The 18,583-nt window shown below is 35.2% G+C and overlaps 1 protein-coding gene across 2 annotated transcripts in view; it reads left to right on the plus strand.

Moving 5' to 3' along the window:
• The window catches only part of KCNH7 (potassium voltage-gated channel subfamily H member 7), a 474,114-nt gene that overhangs the window by 327,161 nt on the left and 128,370 nt on the right, over positions 1 to 18,583 (plus strand). For both annotated transcript variants that reach the window (XM_072811055.1, XM_072811056.1), the window contains exons 4-5: positions 7,943 to 8,371; positions 12,899 to 12,919. In XM_072811055.1, the coding sequence (XP_072667156.1) occupies positions 7,943 to 8,371; positions 12,899 to 12,919 (450 nt within the window). The remainder of the gene's footprint in view (positions 1 to 7,942; positions 8,372 to 12,898; positions 12,920 to 18,583) is intronic.

Consider the following 18,583-nt stretch of genomic DNA (forward strand, 5'->3'; position numbering starts at 1 on the left):
TTAATTAATGTTTATATAAAACTACAAAGATAAATTTTAAATGAAACTAAAAGTAAAAATATAATAAAGTTAAATTTTATAGTCTCTTATTCTTACAGTTCTTTTCAAAAGTGCATTTTTTAATCTAATTTAATCTTATTAAGGTATGACAAAGAAGATCCCATTATCTTTGAAATGATTGAAATTATAGTCTCCAAATCAAAAGAGAATGTCTACTTTTATGCTTATTAAAATAAAAGTTTGAATTACTCTAAAAGCTTCAACTGAAGCTAAGTCTATGCACACAAAATGCAGCTGATAATTTAGGCAATTATCTAACTAATTTAAACCAGTAAAAATGTATTCATCTGCTTTGGACCCAATATTCTGAATAATTGACACATAAAATATATATTTGCCTGAATAGCTACATTACTCCCTCAAATTTGCATCTCAGTTTTAAGACCTCAAGCTAGGGAACAAAGAAATTTTCTATATGCTGGTTTATAAAGGGGCATTCACAGTGTTTTTACTATTCTCCATTGGAGCTGAAAGTTATTCTTTAATTCAAAGATGAAGAGCTGCAGTAGTAATATAGAGTTTCTCCCTCAGTGAGCATTACTGTAGAAACAATCTATTATTCAGATGAATTTAATTAAACGTTTCACAACGTAACTAATATTTACTATTATCATAGGTTTGGAGGTTTCCTTTTTTTAAAGGTTAAATTTGATCTAGAAAAGGAACTATGACATGGTTGCTAAAAGAATCTGGGAAAAGTTCAGTCACAGGTTGCAATCAATTTTACTTTTCCTCCCTAGGATCTGGGCAAAATACATATTTCTAAGATCAGGAAAATTGCTGGTAGTCGAAAAAAATTTTGTTTTATCTCTTTATTAACAAAGAATGTTAATGACCGTCTAAATCAGCATATTCATGCCAGAGACTCCTCCTGTGCATATCATTTGGAAACATTTGTTACCTAGCAACACCCAAATCAGGGACAGTGCCTGTTTATACTGCATTTGGGCAACTGGTGTCTTTAACATTTGTGTTTGGAATGCTCTATCAAAAGAGTCCTCGTCAATGTGATGACTCTACAGTCATGCCAGGTCCAGTTTAAGTTAAGATGTTTTTACAGTTTAACAATTTAAGGTGTTTCCCAATTTGAATGGCTTCTTTAAGTTGGCATTTGGAAAAGGAAGAAATCTATTGAAGAGAAACACAGTAACAGCACCAATAAGTGAAATATTGATATATTAAGTGGTTATCACATAGGAACTTTTTTAGGTACAAATACTGCTGATGTATTTGCTTTCATTTCCAGTCCCTCTCCACTGAGAGAGTTTAACCTTGAGTGGCTAAAAGCAGCCCACCGCCCTGTCCTGTTTTTTGCCTTATCTCCCTTATCCCAAACCTGTCTTTTATTCTTTGCTTTCCTGATGACTTGGCCAAGTGCCTCTCAGACATCATCAGCATTTGTGAACCTGTTCCAAGTTCTCTGCTGCTGCTGCAGCTCCCGTAATTGCTGTCACCACTACTATAGCACTAACTTCCCCAACTTCCACTTCCATGCATGTGTGCCATGGGCTACTGGGTTAGAACTCACTTTTTTTCAAGACTCTAATTTGGTCTTACAGTTACTGCCTTAGTGTAAGTTGCTGCTTTTTCTTTGGTATCTCTCACTCTAGGAATCTCCCAGGAGTGTTTCTTTCAAGGAATACTGACCACATTTGCTCCTTTAAAGTGTCCCAAATTTAGCTTCAGGTTTACTAAATGGATGGACTCCCCAGTGATCTTTTTCCCAGTAAAACTACCAACCACTGCCTTCTTTGACAATATTATGTGTTGTTCTAGCAGCCTGTGGGCAGCATCATATACTCATTACTACACTTAGGAGTAGGAAATGCTCATCTCCTTGCAGGGTGCCTCTGTGGAAATTTTTCCCTAAAAAGACAAGGCACATATGTCAGTTACCTTCCCTGTTTCTCCCATCAAATTTGTTCGGTTGCTCTTTCCCTGACTCAGAGATTAAAGTCATGTTTCTCTGCACATTCAGAGCTATTTGGCTGGAGAAAATCCTCACAGTGATGTTAAGGCTTCCAATTTAAGTGTCAGATGTGCTAACACCATGATTTTAGAAAGGTACATAGACAGTAATTCACAAATCCTTATGTTGTATGATAATAGCTGATAGTAGACCTAATTCAGACAATAGATTTTTTTCAGACCAAAATCTGGGTATCGTTCCTACTCTGCATTGTGGATACTGTGCTGCTCAGCCAGACACCTTCCCCAGGACTGGGACAACCCTGATGCTGGGAATATTGACTGCTGAGTGTCCACTGCTCTGCTTCTCACTGAGAATTGTAGGTCAAAGCAGAGAACTTCTTTATGTAGATTATGGGTCTTCTTGTGGGGTGGCTATAGCAGGTGACTGGCTGCTGCAGGGAGAAGAAAGCCAGATATCTTTTCTTTTTTTTTTTTTTTTGGTTTATGCAACTTTATTGAAGAAAAATAAATCAATTACTAGCAGAGCTATTAGTTGATCACTCATCCATTGACAACTTTGCATCATTTATTCAGTGCTATATTAAACAGTGTATTGGAAGATAGATTAACTAATAGCTCCAAGCCTCCTAACAATTTAAATGAGAATTACAGATATCTTGACTTGAATTTGCTATCACTCCAAAGGGCTGTTCTAGCTCCGGGGCTCCCAGGAGGGCTGGCTGAAGCTCCCATTGTATTTGCATAAGAGTTTAACTGCCTCAGCCCAATCCAGTCTTCCTCCTTTTCTTCAGGCATAGCTCCTGAGAATACTGGGTCCAACCTCTCACCACTTCTACTCCTTTGTGAGGGGAAATATCTCTGCTCATGGTTACACAACATCCCCCATTTCCCGCTCCTTGTGCATGTCTCCCCCCTTACCCTGCGGTATCGTCTAGTTTGCATGACTTCTTGAACTAAAGTTTCTTTCTACTCTTTAGTCCATAATTCAACTAAGCAAAACCAGGCAAGAGTAAATTGTTTCTGATTTATATTTAACCGGAGTTTCATAGTAAAATTATTAATCAAAGTTCTAAGGATTTGCAGAAATGAAGAAAAGTTGAATGAAAGGACTAATTGGGAATTTGTAATTATGAGGAAATTCAATGATTAGGAATATATGGAGGACCTTTCGGAAATATTTGTTTTTCTTCAAGAAATATTATTTATAATATTCCTAGATTGATTCTTAAATTAGAAAAATTGTTTTCTTCCAAATTCAAATAGAAAGAACCAGCTCCCAGAGGAAAGGATAAAAGAGAAAGAGAGAAATAGCAGTTCAGATTGATGAGGTCTTTTCTATTCGGAAAAGTTTAGTAAAAAGTCCCATTACCACAGGAGTTACGGTAGAAATGTAGCTGTGATCATTATAATTTTGTGGAAACTATGATTAGCATAAATATATAAGCAAAGAAACTCAGAACTAGAAGGAATGTTAAGAGTTAACTAATCTTCGGGGAACTCCAGGGGAGGTTAGCAGTAGACGGTTAGTAGTAGAAGGGTTTTTGTTGAGGTGGGGGACTTTGTTATTCATCCTCTAAGATCAAAAATAAAATTGTGTATATGCATTTATCTACATTTAATTAGAAGTGAGTAATGAGTCTCATTAAATCCTCAATTTGAATGTTTATGGCCCAAGAAAACACCAAGTCTTGGGTAAAACTGAAATTAAATAAAAGGAACTGCTGTTTTATTCTGACTTTATCCTGATTTCCTGTTTGGCCTTGGGCCATGTATTCAACATGTTTGTGTATATAGATTGGAGTCATAATTCCAGGCTTTTAAGACAATGATAATGGATTATCTATGTGCTTACTTGAGTGAGAAGTAAAAAGCTCTCAGTTAGATATGACGCAGGATACACGAAGACGAAGCTTCCAAACTTGTATTAGGCAGCTCCCTACAAGGGATATATTCTGAGAAAGACACTGTAGCAGTAGTTCATTCATGTGTGTTAGAAACTTAGGTACGTCTTAAATGAAAATCATGTTCGTGTAAGCAGTTTATCAGTACTTAAAATTATTTGGGAGAGTGTAAAAAAACTAGTAAAAACTCTTACTCTGTTGTTCTTATGTCAGATTTATGAAACACTTTAGTAGATAAAAGGCTAAATGGTGTCTGTTTTAGTAGTTTAAATTAGAAAGCAAATATAGTACAATTTAGAGACAACTTATAGGGGCATTTTTCAGTGTTAAGAACTATGACAGGATTATACTCATCTATGTTTTATATTTCATGCCTGAAAGTGGTAGCATTGAGCAAAATTCTCAATGTGTATTCTTTCCGGATGAGCTGCAGTTAGACAACTAAATCTGTAATGCAATATAACATGGTCATATGAAGCTAGTGATGCAGAAAAGACCATCTGCACCACCTTGGTTACAAGCAAACTACAGGAGCAAACTAAATGCCTTGTGAGGTCATTAATTTAAGAAAGGCAGTGAATTGTTTTTAAAGGAGGAGGGTAATGTAACTGATGAAAAATGAATAAAAGTAGGCATTGACCTTCAGTGCATTGTAATAAGCTTGCAGAATTGATTTGCAAACTGCTTTATAAGTCAATTCCATGTGCATTAAAAACTAATCAAGTGACTTTGATGCAGTTCAGTGATTTTTAACTTGGCAATTTACTTGAGCATATAAGAGTTGTTGGTAGAATTATGTAAGAATGCTTGCAAAACAGTTACTGTGATACACTGTTGTTTAATCTTATTTGCGCAGATGGGTTACTCTCATTTACAATTTATTAATCTAGAACTTTAAGGTGAACATATTTGGAGTTTGTGGATTGTGTCATGTCTTTTATCAGAAAGATAAATTCTGTTAACTACAGTATTCAATACTGTATCGTTAAATAGGAGGTACTGTATTTAACAGTGTTAACTACTGGTAGCCCACAAATGACAGCTTACGATAATAAATTAGCCTGCTTAATTCTAAAATTTTCTGTAATGGGTGTTTTGTGTAAAACGAGGAGTTTGGAAGCACTTCTGTTCTAAGACCAGAATGGTACCAATTACTAACCTCTGAAAAAGGCAAACTTAACAGTAAGAGTTGCATCAGGTACAAAGGGCAAAGGAGAGAGTTCACCATTTCCGTGAGCTACTGACTTCTACCCAAGCAACCATTTTTGGTAAAAATGGGTCAATACAATTCCAGAAGGCTATTATCTAATTAAGTTGGTCAGAGCAATTAAATATCCTGGTTTTCCACAGTCAGAATCGAAGCACCTTATCAGATTAGCCTCTGCTTATAGAAATTCATTTGTCATTCTCAGACATTCTATCAGAGGTGGGATTTGGTAAGCAAAATAGTCAAGGGCCCTTCCCTCATGAGGCCCGTAGTCCACTGGGGGACAGAAATGTTCATCAGGAAAAGGGCTAGAATTGGAGAGATAGATCATGAGATTGGATTTGCTATGGGATTTTGAGGCGTCTCTGACTTTTAAGTGACGATGTCAACGAGGCCAAAAGATATGCAGGTTTGGAACTAAGAGAGGAGGTCTGGGCTAGAGATGTAGATTTATGAGTCATTAGATTAAATACGGAATTGAAAGTATGTGTGTAGGTAAGACCATTTACTGGAAGAGTGTATTTAAATAAAATGTAGAAAAGTCCATGAGTTTTGAGAATGTTCTTCCATGTTTTAAAACCATCCTCAGGGTATTGAGGAAAAGTTCATAGTAAATGTATTAAAGGTAATGGTGCCCGTGACACTTAAATAGAAGGAGGTAGATAATATTGTGGCCCAAAGACTCCAACTGACTGACCAGAAGGGCAATGTGTACTTGTCAAGCCATGGGGCAGTGTGGACGTAGACTATCGCACTGACAATAGGATTTACAGACTCTGCATTTTCTTGGAGACAATACTTAGAAAAGCTTTGAATCACACAATATGGTTTAGATGTTTCATCTCTTCATTTCTTTTAGAAGTTTCTCATTATATCTTTTAGAATTTTATAAGGAATTAAATGCTTGATGTAACAAACAATAAAGATATATAAAGAAGAATGCAATACATTACCCTCCCCTACTTCTAAACCCACTTAGCCAGTCAACATTACTAGTTTGGTGTGTGTCCTTCCACATCTTTCTCTACTGCTATACAATTTCTGTGGACAAATGCAGCCTTTTATTATTATTATTTTTTAAGATTTTATTCATTTACTCATGAGAGACAGAGAGAAAGAGAGAGAGAGAGAGAGGCAGAGACACAGGCAGAGGGAGAAGCAGGCTCCATGCAGGAGTCCAACACGGGACCCGACCCCGGGACCCCAGGATCACGCCCTGAGCCAAAGGCAGGTGCCAAACCACTGAGCCACCCAGGGATCCCTAGCCTTTTATTATTATTTTTTTTTTTTTTGATAGTCACATAGAGAGAGAGAGAGAGAGAAAGAGAGGCAGAGACACAGGCAGAGGGAGAAGCAGGCTCCATGCACCGGGAGCCCGACGTGGGATTCGATCCCGGGTCTCCAGGATCGCGCCCTGGGCCAAAGGCAGGCGCCCAAACCGCTGAGCCACCCAGGGATCCCGCCTTTTATTATTTTTAATGAAATCTCATAAACATATTAAACTGAAACTTGCTTTTTCACCTAACACTATATTTGAATAAACCCCTAATTCTAATCAAAACATTATGTATGTATATATGTATATATATAAAGTATATATAAAAAGTATATATAATAAGTATATATATATACTTTTTAAAAAGATTCCAAAGTATAAAAATGCCATAACTTATTCAACCATTCTCCCTTCTAATGTATATTCAGACTGTGTCTTGATTTTGTGCCTTTGTACTAGCCTATAAATGAGAGAATGCTGAGTAAAAGGAAAAAAGTATGTATTTTCATTTTAATAGATATTGTACAATGACTTTCCAAAAAATTTGTGGCTATTTGCACTCCCACTAGCAAAGCGCCACAATGCTCACCAGCATTTTTGCCATCACTACATGTTATGTGCTTGATTTTTTCTTTTTTTAATTTACTGCTAAAGTGAGGAGTGGAAAATGATAGGCTCTTGTTTTTATTTGCATTTTTATTGCCACTGAGTTCATGCATTTATTAACTAGTATTGTAATGTTAATACCCGCCTTTTAATGTTAGATTTAGTTGTCCTTCTAAGCATCAACCACTGAGATATGTGTAACATTCAAGCCATAGTCTCAGATTTTGGAAGAAAAAAATATCAGGAAAGAGAAATTCTTATATTTACACCTCTATCTGTAGCCAAAAGCCTTTCAAAACTTTCAAATGGAGTGAGGAATGTTTTCATACACAATCGACCCCACATTTCCAATCTACATCTGACTCACAGTGTTATCTAATAGAAACCTTCTAGATATGACAGGCCAACTTATCCCCACCTCATTCTCTTCCTTCTTATTTCCAGTACTATAACCTCCTCCCCCATGTATGTACATATGCATTATAACTTTTCCTCTGTTTGTCTCTTTTACATACGGTGCCCCATCCCTTTTCTTTTCCAAACTGTATTCTACGCTTCAAATTTCCTTAAAAATAGTTGTATGGTGTTTTTAACAATATGGGATATCTAATAATGTGTAGTATGTCTTTATCAAAATAAGAGACTTGTGTCATCCAAGTAATGCTTTTATGTCACTGGAGTATATTTAACCATCAGAGACATTATTTTACTATTATTTTACTATTTTCTTACTGCTTGTATGGCGATTCATATTAGTCTCAGAAGTCTTCTATAATATCCCTCATTCCAACTATAAATGACTTAATTAAGTATTGTTATTAACTCTTTTTACATGTTGTTTAAATTTAAGTCAATGATACTTGTTCATTTGTCATAAAGGGATATGTTTACACAATGTGTAATATGTGTAAGTGTCTGTATATATTTGTCTTGTAATAATGTTTTTTTCTGTCTCTATAGGGAAACTTTTTGGGTTCAAATTCCCTGCTCTGAGAGTTCTCACTTACAGAAAGCAGTCTTTGCCACAAGAAGACCCTGATGTGGTAGTAATCGACTCATCTAAACAGAGTGATGATTCAGTAGCCATGAAGCACTTCAAGTCTCCTACAAAAGAGAGCTGCAGCCCCTCAGAAGCAGATGATACAAAAGCCTTGATACAGCCCAGCAAATGTTCCCCTTTGGTGAATATATCTGGACCTCTTGACCATTCCTCTCCCAAAAGGCAATGGGACCGACTCTATCCCGACATGCTGCAGTCAAGTACCCAGCTGACTCACTCCAGATCAAAAGAAAGCATTTGTAGTATACGGAGGGCTTCTTCAGTTCATGACATAGAAGGATTCAGTGTTCACCCCAAGAACATATTTAGAGACCGACATGCCAGTGAAGGTATGTTTATTTTTTTAAGAAATGGAAATATATATTAATGGATAATGAAAGGTAATTTCCATATTGTTTTTATTTTTGACATTAATCCCTATGCCTTGGGGGAAGAAATGTGAGTAAACAATGGCAATTTAAAATGAGAGCCATACATTCAGAGTTGTTACTGGTATCCTCTTTGAACCATAGTGAATAATTTGGTTTCTTCTGGCTTCTTTTCTGTGTTTCTGAAATGGTATGATAACCATTATCTGCCTACTTTATGGAGTGTTAATTAATGCTTTATATAAAATATGCTCGGGTGATGACCCTATCATCTCAAGCATAATTAATTTTGCTGCATTTAGCCAGTAGGCAAGCTCTGGGCAGAATGAGTGGTGTGCCTTCACAGGCCTCTTTTATTAATCAAGTCTTTCCAAAGGAAGAGGTGTATAAAATGTGATGTACTGAGTGATCAGAAAGGTATACATGATGACTGGGTGGGGCGGAATTAGGAAGGAGGAAGGGGAAATGTGTAGGGGGAAAAAAAACAAACCCAAACCCTGAGAGTATTGAAAAACCAAACTTGAAAACTAAAGCTAGAGCAAGTCAGAATTCACTTATTTTTCCCTGGCCTCTTGGTGTTCACCCTCTTGCTTTAGCCAGTAGAGAAAACAGCAATGCTCAAAAGACAGTGACCAAAAAAATTCACCATTAATGTGATGATTGTCAACATTTACTGATTATTTACTGTGTGTGAGGCAATGTAAAAGCTTGACACACATTAACTCTCATTTAATTCTTCCAACAACTCTATGAGTTAGGCATTATTATTAAGCCCCGTTTGATAAATGAGGAAAGTGAGGCTTAGATTTGCTAAAATAAATCATTGGTCCAATACAGAGGACCAGAGTCGGCTTTCACACCCAGGACCACCCATCTCCAGAGTCCACAATCCTCCATGAAGTGCTTTCTTGTCGTAGAAGGAGTCTGTAGATCACTGAACTTTCCCCCAGGGTTGAAGATGCAGAGTACCTATTGGATGGATGTATCCATCCCACTTTTCTGAATTCCAGGAGTTTGGGTTCTGGAGAGGCCCACTGTCCTTTCCTGTGATATCCCTTTCTGTGTGTGCCCATCATCATGGCTACAGCTGTGAGTTTTCTTCTCAAAACAGAAATCTGATCACTGGGCTCATAGTGTAGGCTACTAGGCCAGCTGGCCACACTTAATTTTCAAGGTTTTCTAGCTCCTTCAAGATTCCTTCCCCTACTATAGATTCTGTTTTAAACTTGCACAGAGATAATTGCTTTTTCCCAAATCACACATTTTCTTGCTTCATTAGTTTGTTCTGACAGAAATAACTCTTCCCCACTTTGTCCCTCCTCATTCTGCCTCTCATAAGTGTAAGGACCCATTTCCCCTTCCCAAACCAAAAGAATTAAACGATTTCACACCTGATGTGTACAAAGCAGTATTTGCACATATTATAGCATTTATTGCATTCTACCTTTATTCCACAGTATAAGCCTGTCATTTCTGTTGGATATGCAAAGCAATAATTATGCTTCTGTGAGCTCTCCCAGTGCAGGAATCTGGGCATAGTTAGCTCTGCAGCCTCCGTATCACAATTGCCTTCTTCATGGCAGGAACTCAATAAATGTTGGTGTGAAATTGAAAGGATGATGCTCATGAAGTATGTTTCAAAAATCATACACAACAGGAAATGGTTATATTCCATAATACTTGAATTATGTGGGGGAGCTTTATTTAAAAGGCACAGTGAAGATGAGAAGGCAGAAATGATGAAGGAAAATGAAGTGGCAGGAAGAATTCGAAAAGAGATAAATCAATATCACAAAAATGGAAGAGTTTTCCATAGATAAGTTTGAGAAACTGTATATGGTACAAAAGCGATTAGTACATCCATTTTAATCTATAGTCTAAAGAAGAGCAAAAAGGAAAGAAAAATCAAGGACAATTCCCAGACTGAATAATCATCTAAGGCCCCCATACCATATAGCAATGGCATGCTCAACATCTCCTGACTGAATGGAACCTCTGAAATTTGATCTTTGAGCAATGAATCCCAACGGGTGATTCAGATAAATCCAGCAGGGTGATTCAAAGGACTGACATACATTTTAGTTAGTCCAGTTAGCGTAAGCATCTTTAGGAATCATACTGACTTCTGAAATTGGCCTTACTGCCCGAGTTACAGTATAATAACATTCTTATATAATAAATGATATACGATCAGAGCATAGTACAGACTTCGCCTGTCGCTTGACAGTGGTGCTGAGTAGGTTAGATCAGATCTCATGATTTCACTGTATTTTCAATTCTCTGTTGTCTCTGTTTAGTACATAGTTGCTGGAACGATTATGAGAAAGGATAATTTAACATTTCTGGACTTCTCAATTCAGGACCGTCAGTAGTGAGGTCATCCTTGATTTTCTTCCCGTACCCAAGCTATGTTATTTTCCAAAAAGGTATCACTTCCTGGCAGATGCTCCAGTCATCTGGCTATTGATTAGTAAATTCAGAGAGTATTTGGTAGTTCAGCTTTAGAGCAATTTTAGCTACAAAATCACTGATTGGCATAGAAGAAACTATACCTCCTAAGGCTGCATAATTTGATATATTTTAGAAACTGAGCTGCTGACAAAGAAAGATGGAAAGCTTTTTTTTAAATGCATTATTATTTTTTTACCAAGTGTAGTTGACACACAATGCCACATGTGGATGAGAAATTTTTTAAACTGATTCTAGTTTCATGAATTCGTGTGCCTGGTGAGCACCTGAAATTCCACATGCAGGAGATTTTGAATTCAGATTATTGCCTCCTCATTCAAGAAGAGGAATTTCCTTCTACATAGGCTATCTTTATAGAACTTTAAGTAATTTACAGATACAATAGTGCATAATATTTTACATTATCCATCTATTCTGTATTATCAAGTACCTTAGAACTCTACTTCTCAAACCATTCATGGTGAAGGACCAGAATTTTTTCTAATCCGTCCCAAATGAATACATTTGTAAGTATTAAAAAAAATGCACTCTTAGAAAAATGAAATAAAACAATAGACATAGAAGATATAAACCCCTATTGTTTTATTATTAGATTGACCAGACATAAAATTGCTTTGTCAAATTGCTACAAGGCTCTTCACTCTGATTTCTGCACTTACATTGTCATGGACAGATAACAAGGTCTCAACCGGCCCCATACAGACTGCATGCTCTTAGGATGTCAAAGCAGCAGTAACTATGTAATGCAACTTCCAGTCAGGGATTTGGGGAGTTTGCAAATCTTTATATATAAATTTGAGGTTTGATAAGTAATGTTATAATTTTTAACTACGTGCAAGCAGTCGTTATTTTACTAATGACTTTGGGGCCCTGCTTCTGATGGAGATAATTAATTCTATGTAATCAAGATCTCTCCATTTATTTCTATTTGCCTTTTTATGGTCCCTCAAAGAGGGCAGAGTTGTCATGTAAGGTCACAACTTTGTGTATCTCTGTCAAAGGCGATGTCTACACTAGCAATTCAATATACCAACTATTGAAATTGCTTTGATCGTAAGCTTTGAAACAATGAAGATATATCCCAAGATTTTAAATAGCACCGCATTAGCATAGATGTCAACAAATGTTGAACAGATTTTTCAAATCTTGGATATATTTGAATGGTTTTGACATGACTCCATTTATTTTAAGCTTGTTTGTTTCAAAACTAGTAATGCATATTTTGTTAGTAGCAAATATGCATCAAAGAGTCAGATTGCTAATCTCAAAATAATCTGAAAACACTCCAATTTGAGACTTGAAAACAGCTCATGTTAATATAAATGAATTTCTTAAATATTTTAGGTACTGAGTGCCTTGTGATAACATAAACTTAAAAATCTCACATTACTTTTAACAGTCAAATCTTTCAGTGACTTCTTACAATCATTTTTGCCTACGAATGACTCTTTGAGTGCTATGTGGTATTTTCAAAATATACATTGAAGAACATTTGTAGGAGGGGCAGTTAAGAGAATTCTGATTAATAACTCAAGTTGGATTATTAAGGTAAGCTGTTGTCTTAGAAATATTTTTCCTTATTACTTTACTAGGTTAAATCATATGAAAAAAATTACTTTACAATACCAAATGTTGCACAGTCTTTCTTTGTAAATGATGGTTGAAGTGACACTAACATTGGCTTCTGACAAGATTGAAAATTTTTATCACAACTGTAGGCAGCTGGGAATGCCTTTCTCTAAACCGTCATAATTTTAAAATCTATATCTTGGAATCCAGTTAAGTGAGATAAATGTTTCGCGTATTTAAACATGCATGCTTATGATGGCAGATATCATTTTTGGTTTATGCATTTTACTGGATTGAATAGTGAAAAATGCTAATTTCAAAGATGCATTTTCAGTCATTATATCCTGTTTACTCCTGATTGTTTTTACAGAAGTAATTCAGTGTATATAACATAATTTTAGTCTTCTTTTTATATTTCTTTCTTTTTTTATCCTTATGTGCTCAAAACAGACAATGGTCGCAATGTCAAAGGTAATGTACGAACTCAAATTTCATCATCTGATGCTCAAAGTGCCCCTTTACTTGGCATGTTAACTCGCCTGCTGTATGCCCTGTTCAATGCAACATCATGCTGCCCTTAGCTAGTCCAGGTGCCTGGTGGAGACATCATGGCTTGATTTTGTTGGAGACATTGTTACTTTCTCAGCTGTTCGCCAAAAAGTTTATGAACTCCTTTTTTCCTGCAAGAAGTATAAAGCTAGGTTGACAATGAACACTTCCTGAATATTTAAACCATTTGGAAAGAAACAAATATCAAGCTAAATATATTCCACTGTGAAAGAGGCACATAAGCCTATTTCAGCCAAAAAAAAAAAAAAAAAAAAAACCCAAAAAACAAAACAAAACAAAAAAAAAAAAATCGAGTGCAAGATTAAATAAAGTAATCAAAGTGCTACATGACAGTATCACTTCACTTGTTCCTCTTTTGTTTCCTTAAAACTAGTTTCACGTTCCTGGATGGCAGGGGGTATGGTTTTAAGCTTACTGTAGTAGTAAACTGTACATGCATGAGAGTCATTTCTATTTTTCTATATTACATTTCAGTCATTTTTAATTGTGTCCTATATTAGTCTGAAATCACTGGCATGACCTATAGCTACTGTAGGGCAATGTTTAAGTGGGCAATACCTCTGGATAAATCTGGATTTGACTAAAATTTGAAATTCACCTCTGTTTTTTCTACTATATCATAGTAGATACAGGAATTCACAAAATATAGTAATCATATTATTCTCATTTACTTGAAAACTTTTGGACTTAGTCTTTTAACATAGGCCATGCATGCTGCCGTGAGTGTGCATATAGTGACAATGACTCATTTTGTGCATGTGTGTTGCATGGACACGTCTCCACCAGTAACCGTCATTACTTAAAATTCACTGTTTTGGCCTCTTCTGTATGTCACTGCTACTCTGATCACTATGAAGTTTTGTATATTGATTTCTCAATTGCTTCCCTAATTAAGTCAGAGCTGCTCACAGTTATGAATTAATAACAGTAGACACTAAAGCTGTTTTCTGGTCAGCCATCCAGGGTGATTTGAAAAGAAAGGAAATTGTGGCAGCTTCTCCCCATACCAATTTTATTTTGCAAGCACTTCAAAAAGGGTCTGTGCAGGTGACCTCCAATAGCAGGATGGTACTTCATCTACATGATTATTCTATCCTTGGCCTGTCTACTGTAATTTGTAAAAGGGAGCAAATTAGCGTCAGCTGTGATGGTGATTTGCATCGATATAATTCAGGATATAATGTCAAGAAACAGAATACAGATACCTCTTGCCAACTCGTCTGTATGAAATATGACTGGCTTTAGCATTTAACAATTAGCAATTAATTATTATTAGACATTGATTTTCCAGTGATCGTTTAAATGCAATGAGAAATGAATCTAATTTTTCTCAATATATAGAAAACTGAGCTTGCTTATCTTCCAAGCTAGTAGTTCACACAATTGCCATTCAAACTACATTAATTTTATTTTTCCCTCATAAATGAATCCATTTAATCTCCAACTCTTTTCCCTCAACCTTCCATTTTTTAACAGCTATAGTCTTTGAACAAAAATAAATTATCAAAATCAGAATTTGGGATTAGGAAACTCTAAACCATTGTCAGAAGTTTTCACATGTTAATACTTATGAAGTTAAATTCCCAAATTAGATTTTTTAAAACGTGCGAATTTAATTTTAAAATGAACATAAATGTATCCTCCAAAGTTTCCCTTATTTGTTCAGACTCTGGTTTTGAAACTATCAAAAAATACTTAAGTGTCTGGCTATTTAAGGTTTTCGCAGAACAGGGGCACCTAGGTGGCTCAGGATTTGAGCATCTGCCTTTGGCTCACGTCGTGGTCCCAGAGTCCTGGAATCGAGTCCCCCACCAGGCTCCCTGTTTTGTTTCTAAATCACATTTCAATAAAAACTTTAAAAAAATAAAAGACAAATTTCTATACTTCATTGTATACAAATCATAGTTTTCAATATCCAAATCACCCCAAATAATTTTTTACCAAAATAAAATAAATAATTCCAGCAGGACTTCAAGGCTTACGAGGGTGTTGGCTAAATCCCTGACACAAGTGGTAGAGAAATTTTTACCTCCTGAAGATACCATTCTCTTACTTCCTTGGGAAATCTATTTTACTGCCTGTTACACGAAGAGCTAATCTAAATCCTTCTTGCTGAAATGCAATTTTCTTCCCCCTTTATCTATCCTGAGTGGACAGAGATACCAGCTGGTCACTTTTAATCTTGATGGAATATCACAGTATAAAAACTGCAAATTGGTACTCGGTCTTTTCTTCTAAAATGGAATCATTTCCATTTAACCTTCTTTCCTAGGATTAATTTTGTTTCCACTTAATAAATTTCCTTGGCACTCTGACTTTTTGAAATAAGACTTCAGAGATCTAACTGTAACCCATTATCAAGAATTGAAAAAGTTATTCAAATATATTGTGTATGCTGTTTATATGTATGTACATAATTTTTTAAAACAATTTCTTTGATATTATGAGAGGTGAACCTAATCCTGCCTCACTCACATATTAACTGATTTTTACCTCCAATTTAATGGTTTCTCTGCTATTCTGCTTTTCAAATCATCCATAAAAATTAACCCCACTTACCCTACTTAGTAAATAGGTCACTAATATAAGTTTGCCCCTCTATGCTTCCACTTCCTTATTATTTCAGGTAACTCCGTATCCCACTGACAATGGTATGTTCAGTTCCCATCTTGTCTATGAATCTGACATATGAATCAGAAACAAAACTATTTGGAAGATTTATTACAACTTTCACCTCCTTAAGCCACAAAACCTATCAGACTTAACAAAGAAAATCAACTCATCTGATACAGCTTGTTTCTCTTAAGCTACACTAGCCATTACCAACTTTTTGTGACCTTATAAGAATTTGCAAATTGATTTTCAATGGTGATAGTTATCTTCTGAAAATTGTGTGTCATGCACTGAAAGAGACAATATGAATGTTGACCACAAAAATATGATCACTTCTTGTCTATCTTTCTAAGTGTTAAACTGGTTGCCAGTGTTTTTTTGCAAAGTCCAATTACTGGACACTTCATTTGCATTTTTTAGTGTTAAGTCACTTCAGCAATTTACATTTTTATTTACATAAAGTTTTATTAAACTTTAGCCCAATAAACTCAGTAACCTAAGAAATATTATATACAGACCTGATGATTTAATAACAATCTTAATTTTTTTTTGCTTTCCTTCTTTTGTGTCCCATTTGATCCTCGAGAGCAACAATCTTAAAAAAAGAAAATAGCATTATTATTTTTTTAATTATCAGATGTCCTTAATTATATATCAGCACCATCTAAAGGAAAATATATTCTCTTTCAGCTTCTTGTAACTTATGATAAATTCAAATAACCTCATCATAAAAATTTTAAATATCTTTAATGTAAAATTCTTCCCAGTTGTTGCTTTAGCCTCTGGCTTGATACCTAAATTCAGGATATTTCTTTGGAGCTGGAACCTGGCCTATTTAATATTTAATCGGACATTTGTAATATATTAGAGCTTTATCCAGCTGTTGGTTTAGTCTACTTGGTCACCTGTTTTTCATCTCCTTCTAGTATACTGGAACGTTTAACCTGGTCATCCATTTCGCAAATGTTTCTCTAAAGAACATCAAGTTCCCCTTTGCACTTTTGAGTTTTACCTTCCTTTCTATTGAATCTATTATTTCCCTTTATTTCTGCCCATTTATTTTATTTAAATTCATTTACTTTGTTTTTCAGGTTATTCTCCTTTCTTTCATTAGAATCCTAAATCCCATCTGTTCATGATCACTCTCAGGGAGGCTGCCTTTCACCTTTAAATCCTCAACCAAGGCCTCTCTGAATATAGACCTAGGAGGTAGGAAACCCTGTATTCTGATTTCTAGCCCTTGATGCTTATTCCCCTTTGGCCTCATAGTCTGTTTGCTTAGGTTTAAAATTATTAAAATAAGAATATTGTGAATAATTAAAGTGTTGGAAAAAATTTCACTAGAATTTGGATAGGTTTTAGAGGAACCTAAGCTAATGCTGATCATCTTGCAGACTCAGACTTCTGCATATAAACATTTGCTTTAAAATCAGTGGAAAAAGCATAATGATCTTTGTTATGCAGGACGAAATAGATTGTAAATATCTAAGTAGCGTGTGTGAATTATTTTAAGGAACATTTTAGGTTTTGCTGGATTCTTTAAATGGATAGATTTAAAAGAAAGCCTAGATTAAATCTTTAACATTAAGAACTTAAAAAAAGAGAAACAGAATAAAGTAACAGTTCAGAAAGGTTATCTGCCAGTAAATATGAGAAGCTAAAATATGGACTCAATGAAGTTATAATATTCTGAGGGCAAATCTGAGTATGACATGTATTGACCAGTGGTTTCTCAGCCCTATCAGATCCAACGTCCCTTTGTTTCTACAATATTTTATTTTTTTCATTTTACTATCCTGTAACAATATTTAGAGATAAGTTAACCTATTCCTAAAAGATCAACACTGTTCTTTAACCATAATGTAAAGGAGGAATACAAGAAAAGCAGTTGATAATAAAATGATATTTTTCTCAATGTGTTGATGTTCAAACACAAGTACACTAGAAGATATAATGCAATGATCAGACATTTAAAAAATGGCTTTTAAGAGCATTAAGTTGTCCAGATAAGTACTGGATAAGATGATGGAGCAGGAGTATTGGTAGATAACAAAATAAAAACCACTATTGGAATAAATAATAACAGATCATAATTATTTATATATGAATTTTAAAAACAGGAAATAACCAAATTGAATTATGAAAAATACACCAAGATAAACTGAGGGAAAATGAGGAAGTATGATATTCTCACAAATGAACTGGCCCTTACCAGCTCAGTGCAATGTTAACATGATTCCCTATGTGATACTAATGAATCTCACTGAAGAAAGAAATCCCACCAAATGTCAGAACATATAGTCTTCTTCCAATATTCAAGAAAGGTCTTGCCGACCATACACATTCCTAAACAACGGGTTGGAACAAGAAATGGCAATCGAGACATTTAGGTGAAGTTGTGGCAGATCTCTAGAGAGTTACCAAAGTGAGACTGGAAACCAGCAATTGCAAGAAAAATAATTTCAAATGTTTAGCTCTTACTACATAGTTTCCTTTAATTGAATCATGTATAATTTTACATATATAGAGAACAATAATATGAAATCTTTTTGAAAGATATGTTATTAATGATTTTCACTGTGATTCTTATAATTCTCTGCAAATTTAATATTTGGTTCCAGCAGTTGACCAAAAAAAAAAAAAGGACACACATCTCTCTGCTTACATATTTGCTCATAACATGCAAACACAGACTATAACCTTATCCCTGAAGTCTGAAATTTCATATTGATAATTCAAATGCCACAAGTAGCATAGTTCCAAGTGATACAATTTTGCAAAATGGTGAACAACCTATGGTAAAGTTCTGAACAAAACGATCTAAAGCTCTTTCCCCTACATGGTAGTTGTAACTCTGGAAAGCTCAATGCATATTAAAATCCTGTTAAAGGTAGATTGTGCTATTTATATGTGAAACGGGTTCAAGACTCAGATCATTATAAACAGACTTTC

Source organism: Canis lupus, chromosome 34, assembly GCF_048164855.1.
Source record: "Canis lupus baileyi chromosome 34, mCanLup2.hap1, whole genome shotgun sequence".
Classification (NCBI taxonomy): Eukaryota; Metazoa; Chordata; class Mammalia; order Carnivora; family Canidae; genus Canis; species Canis lupus.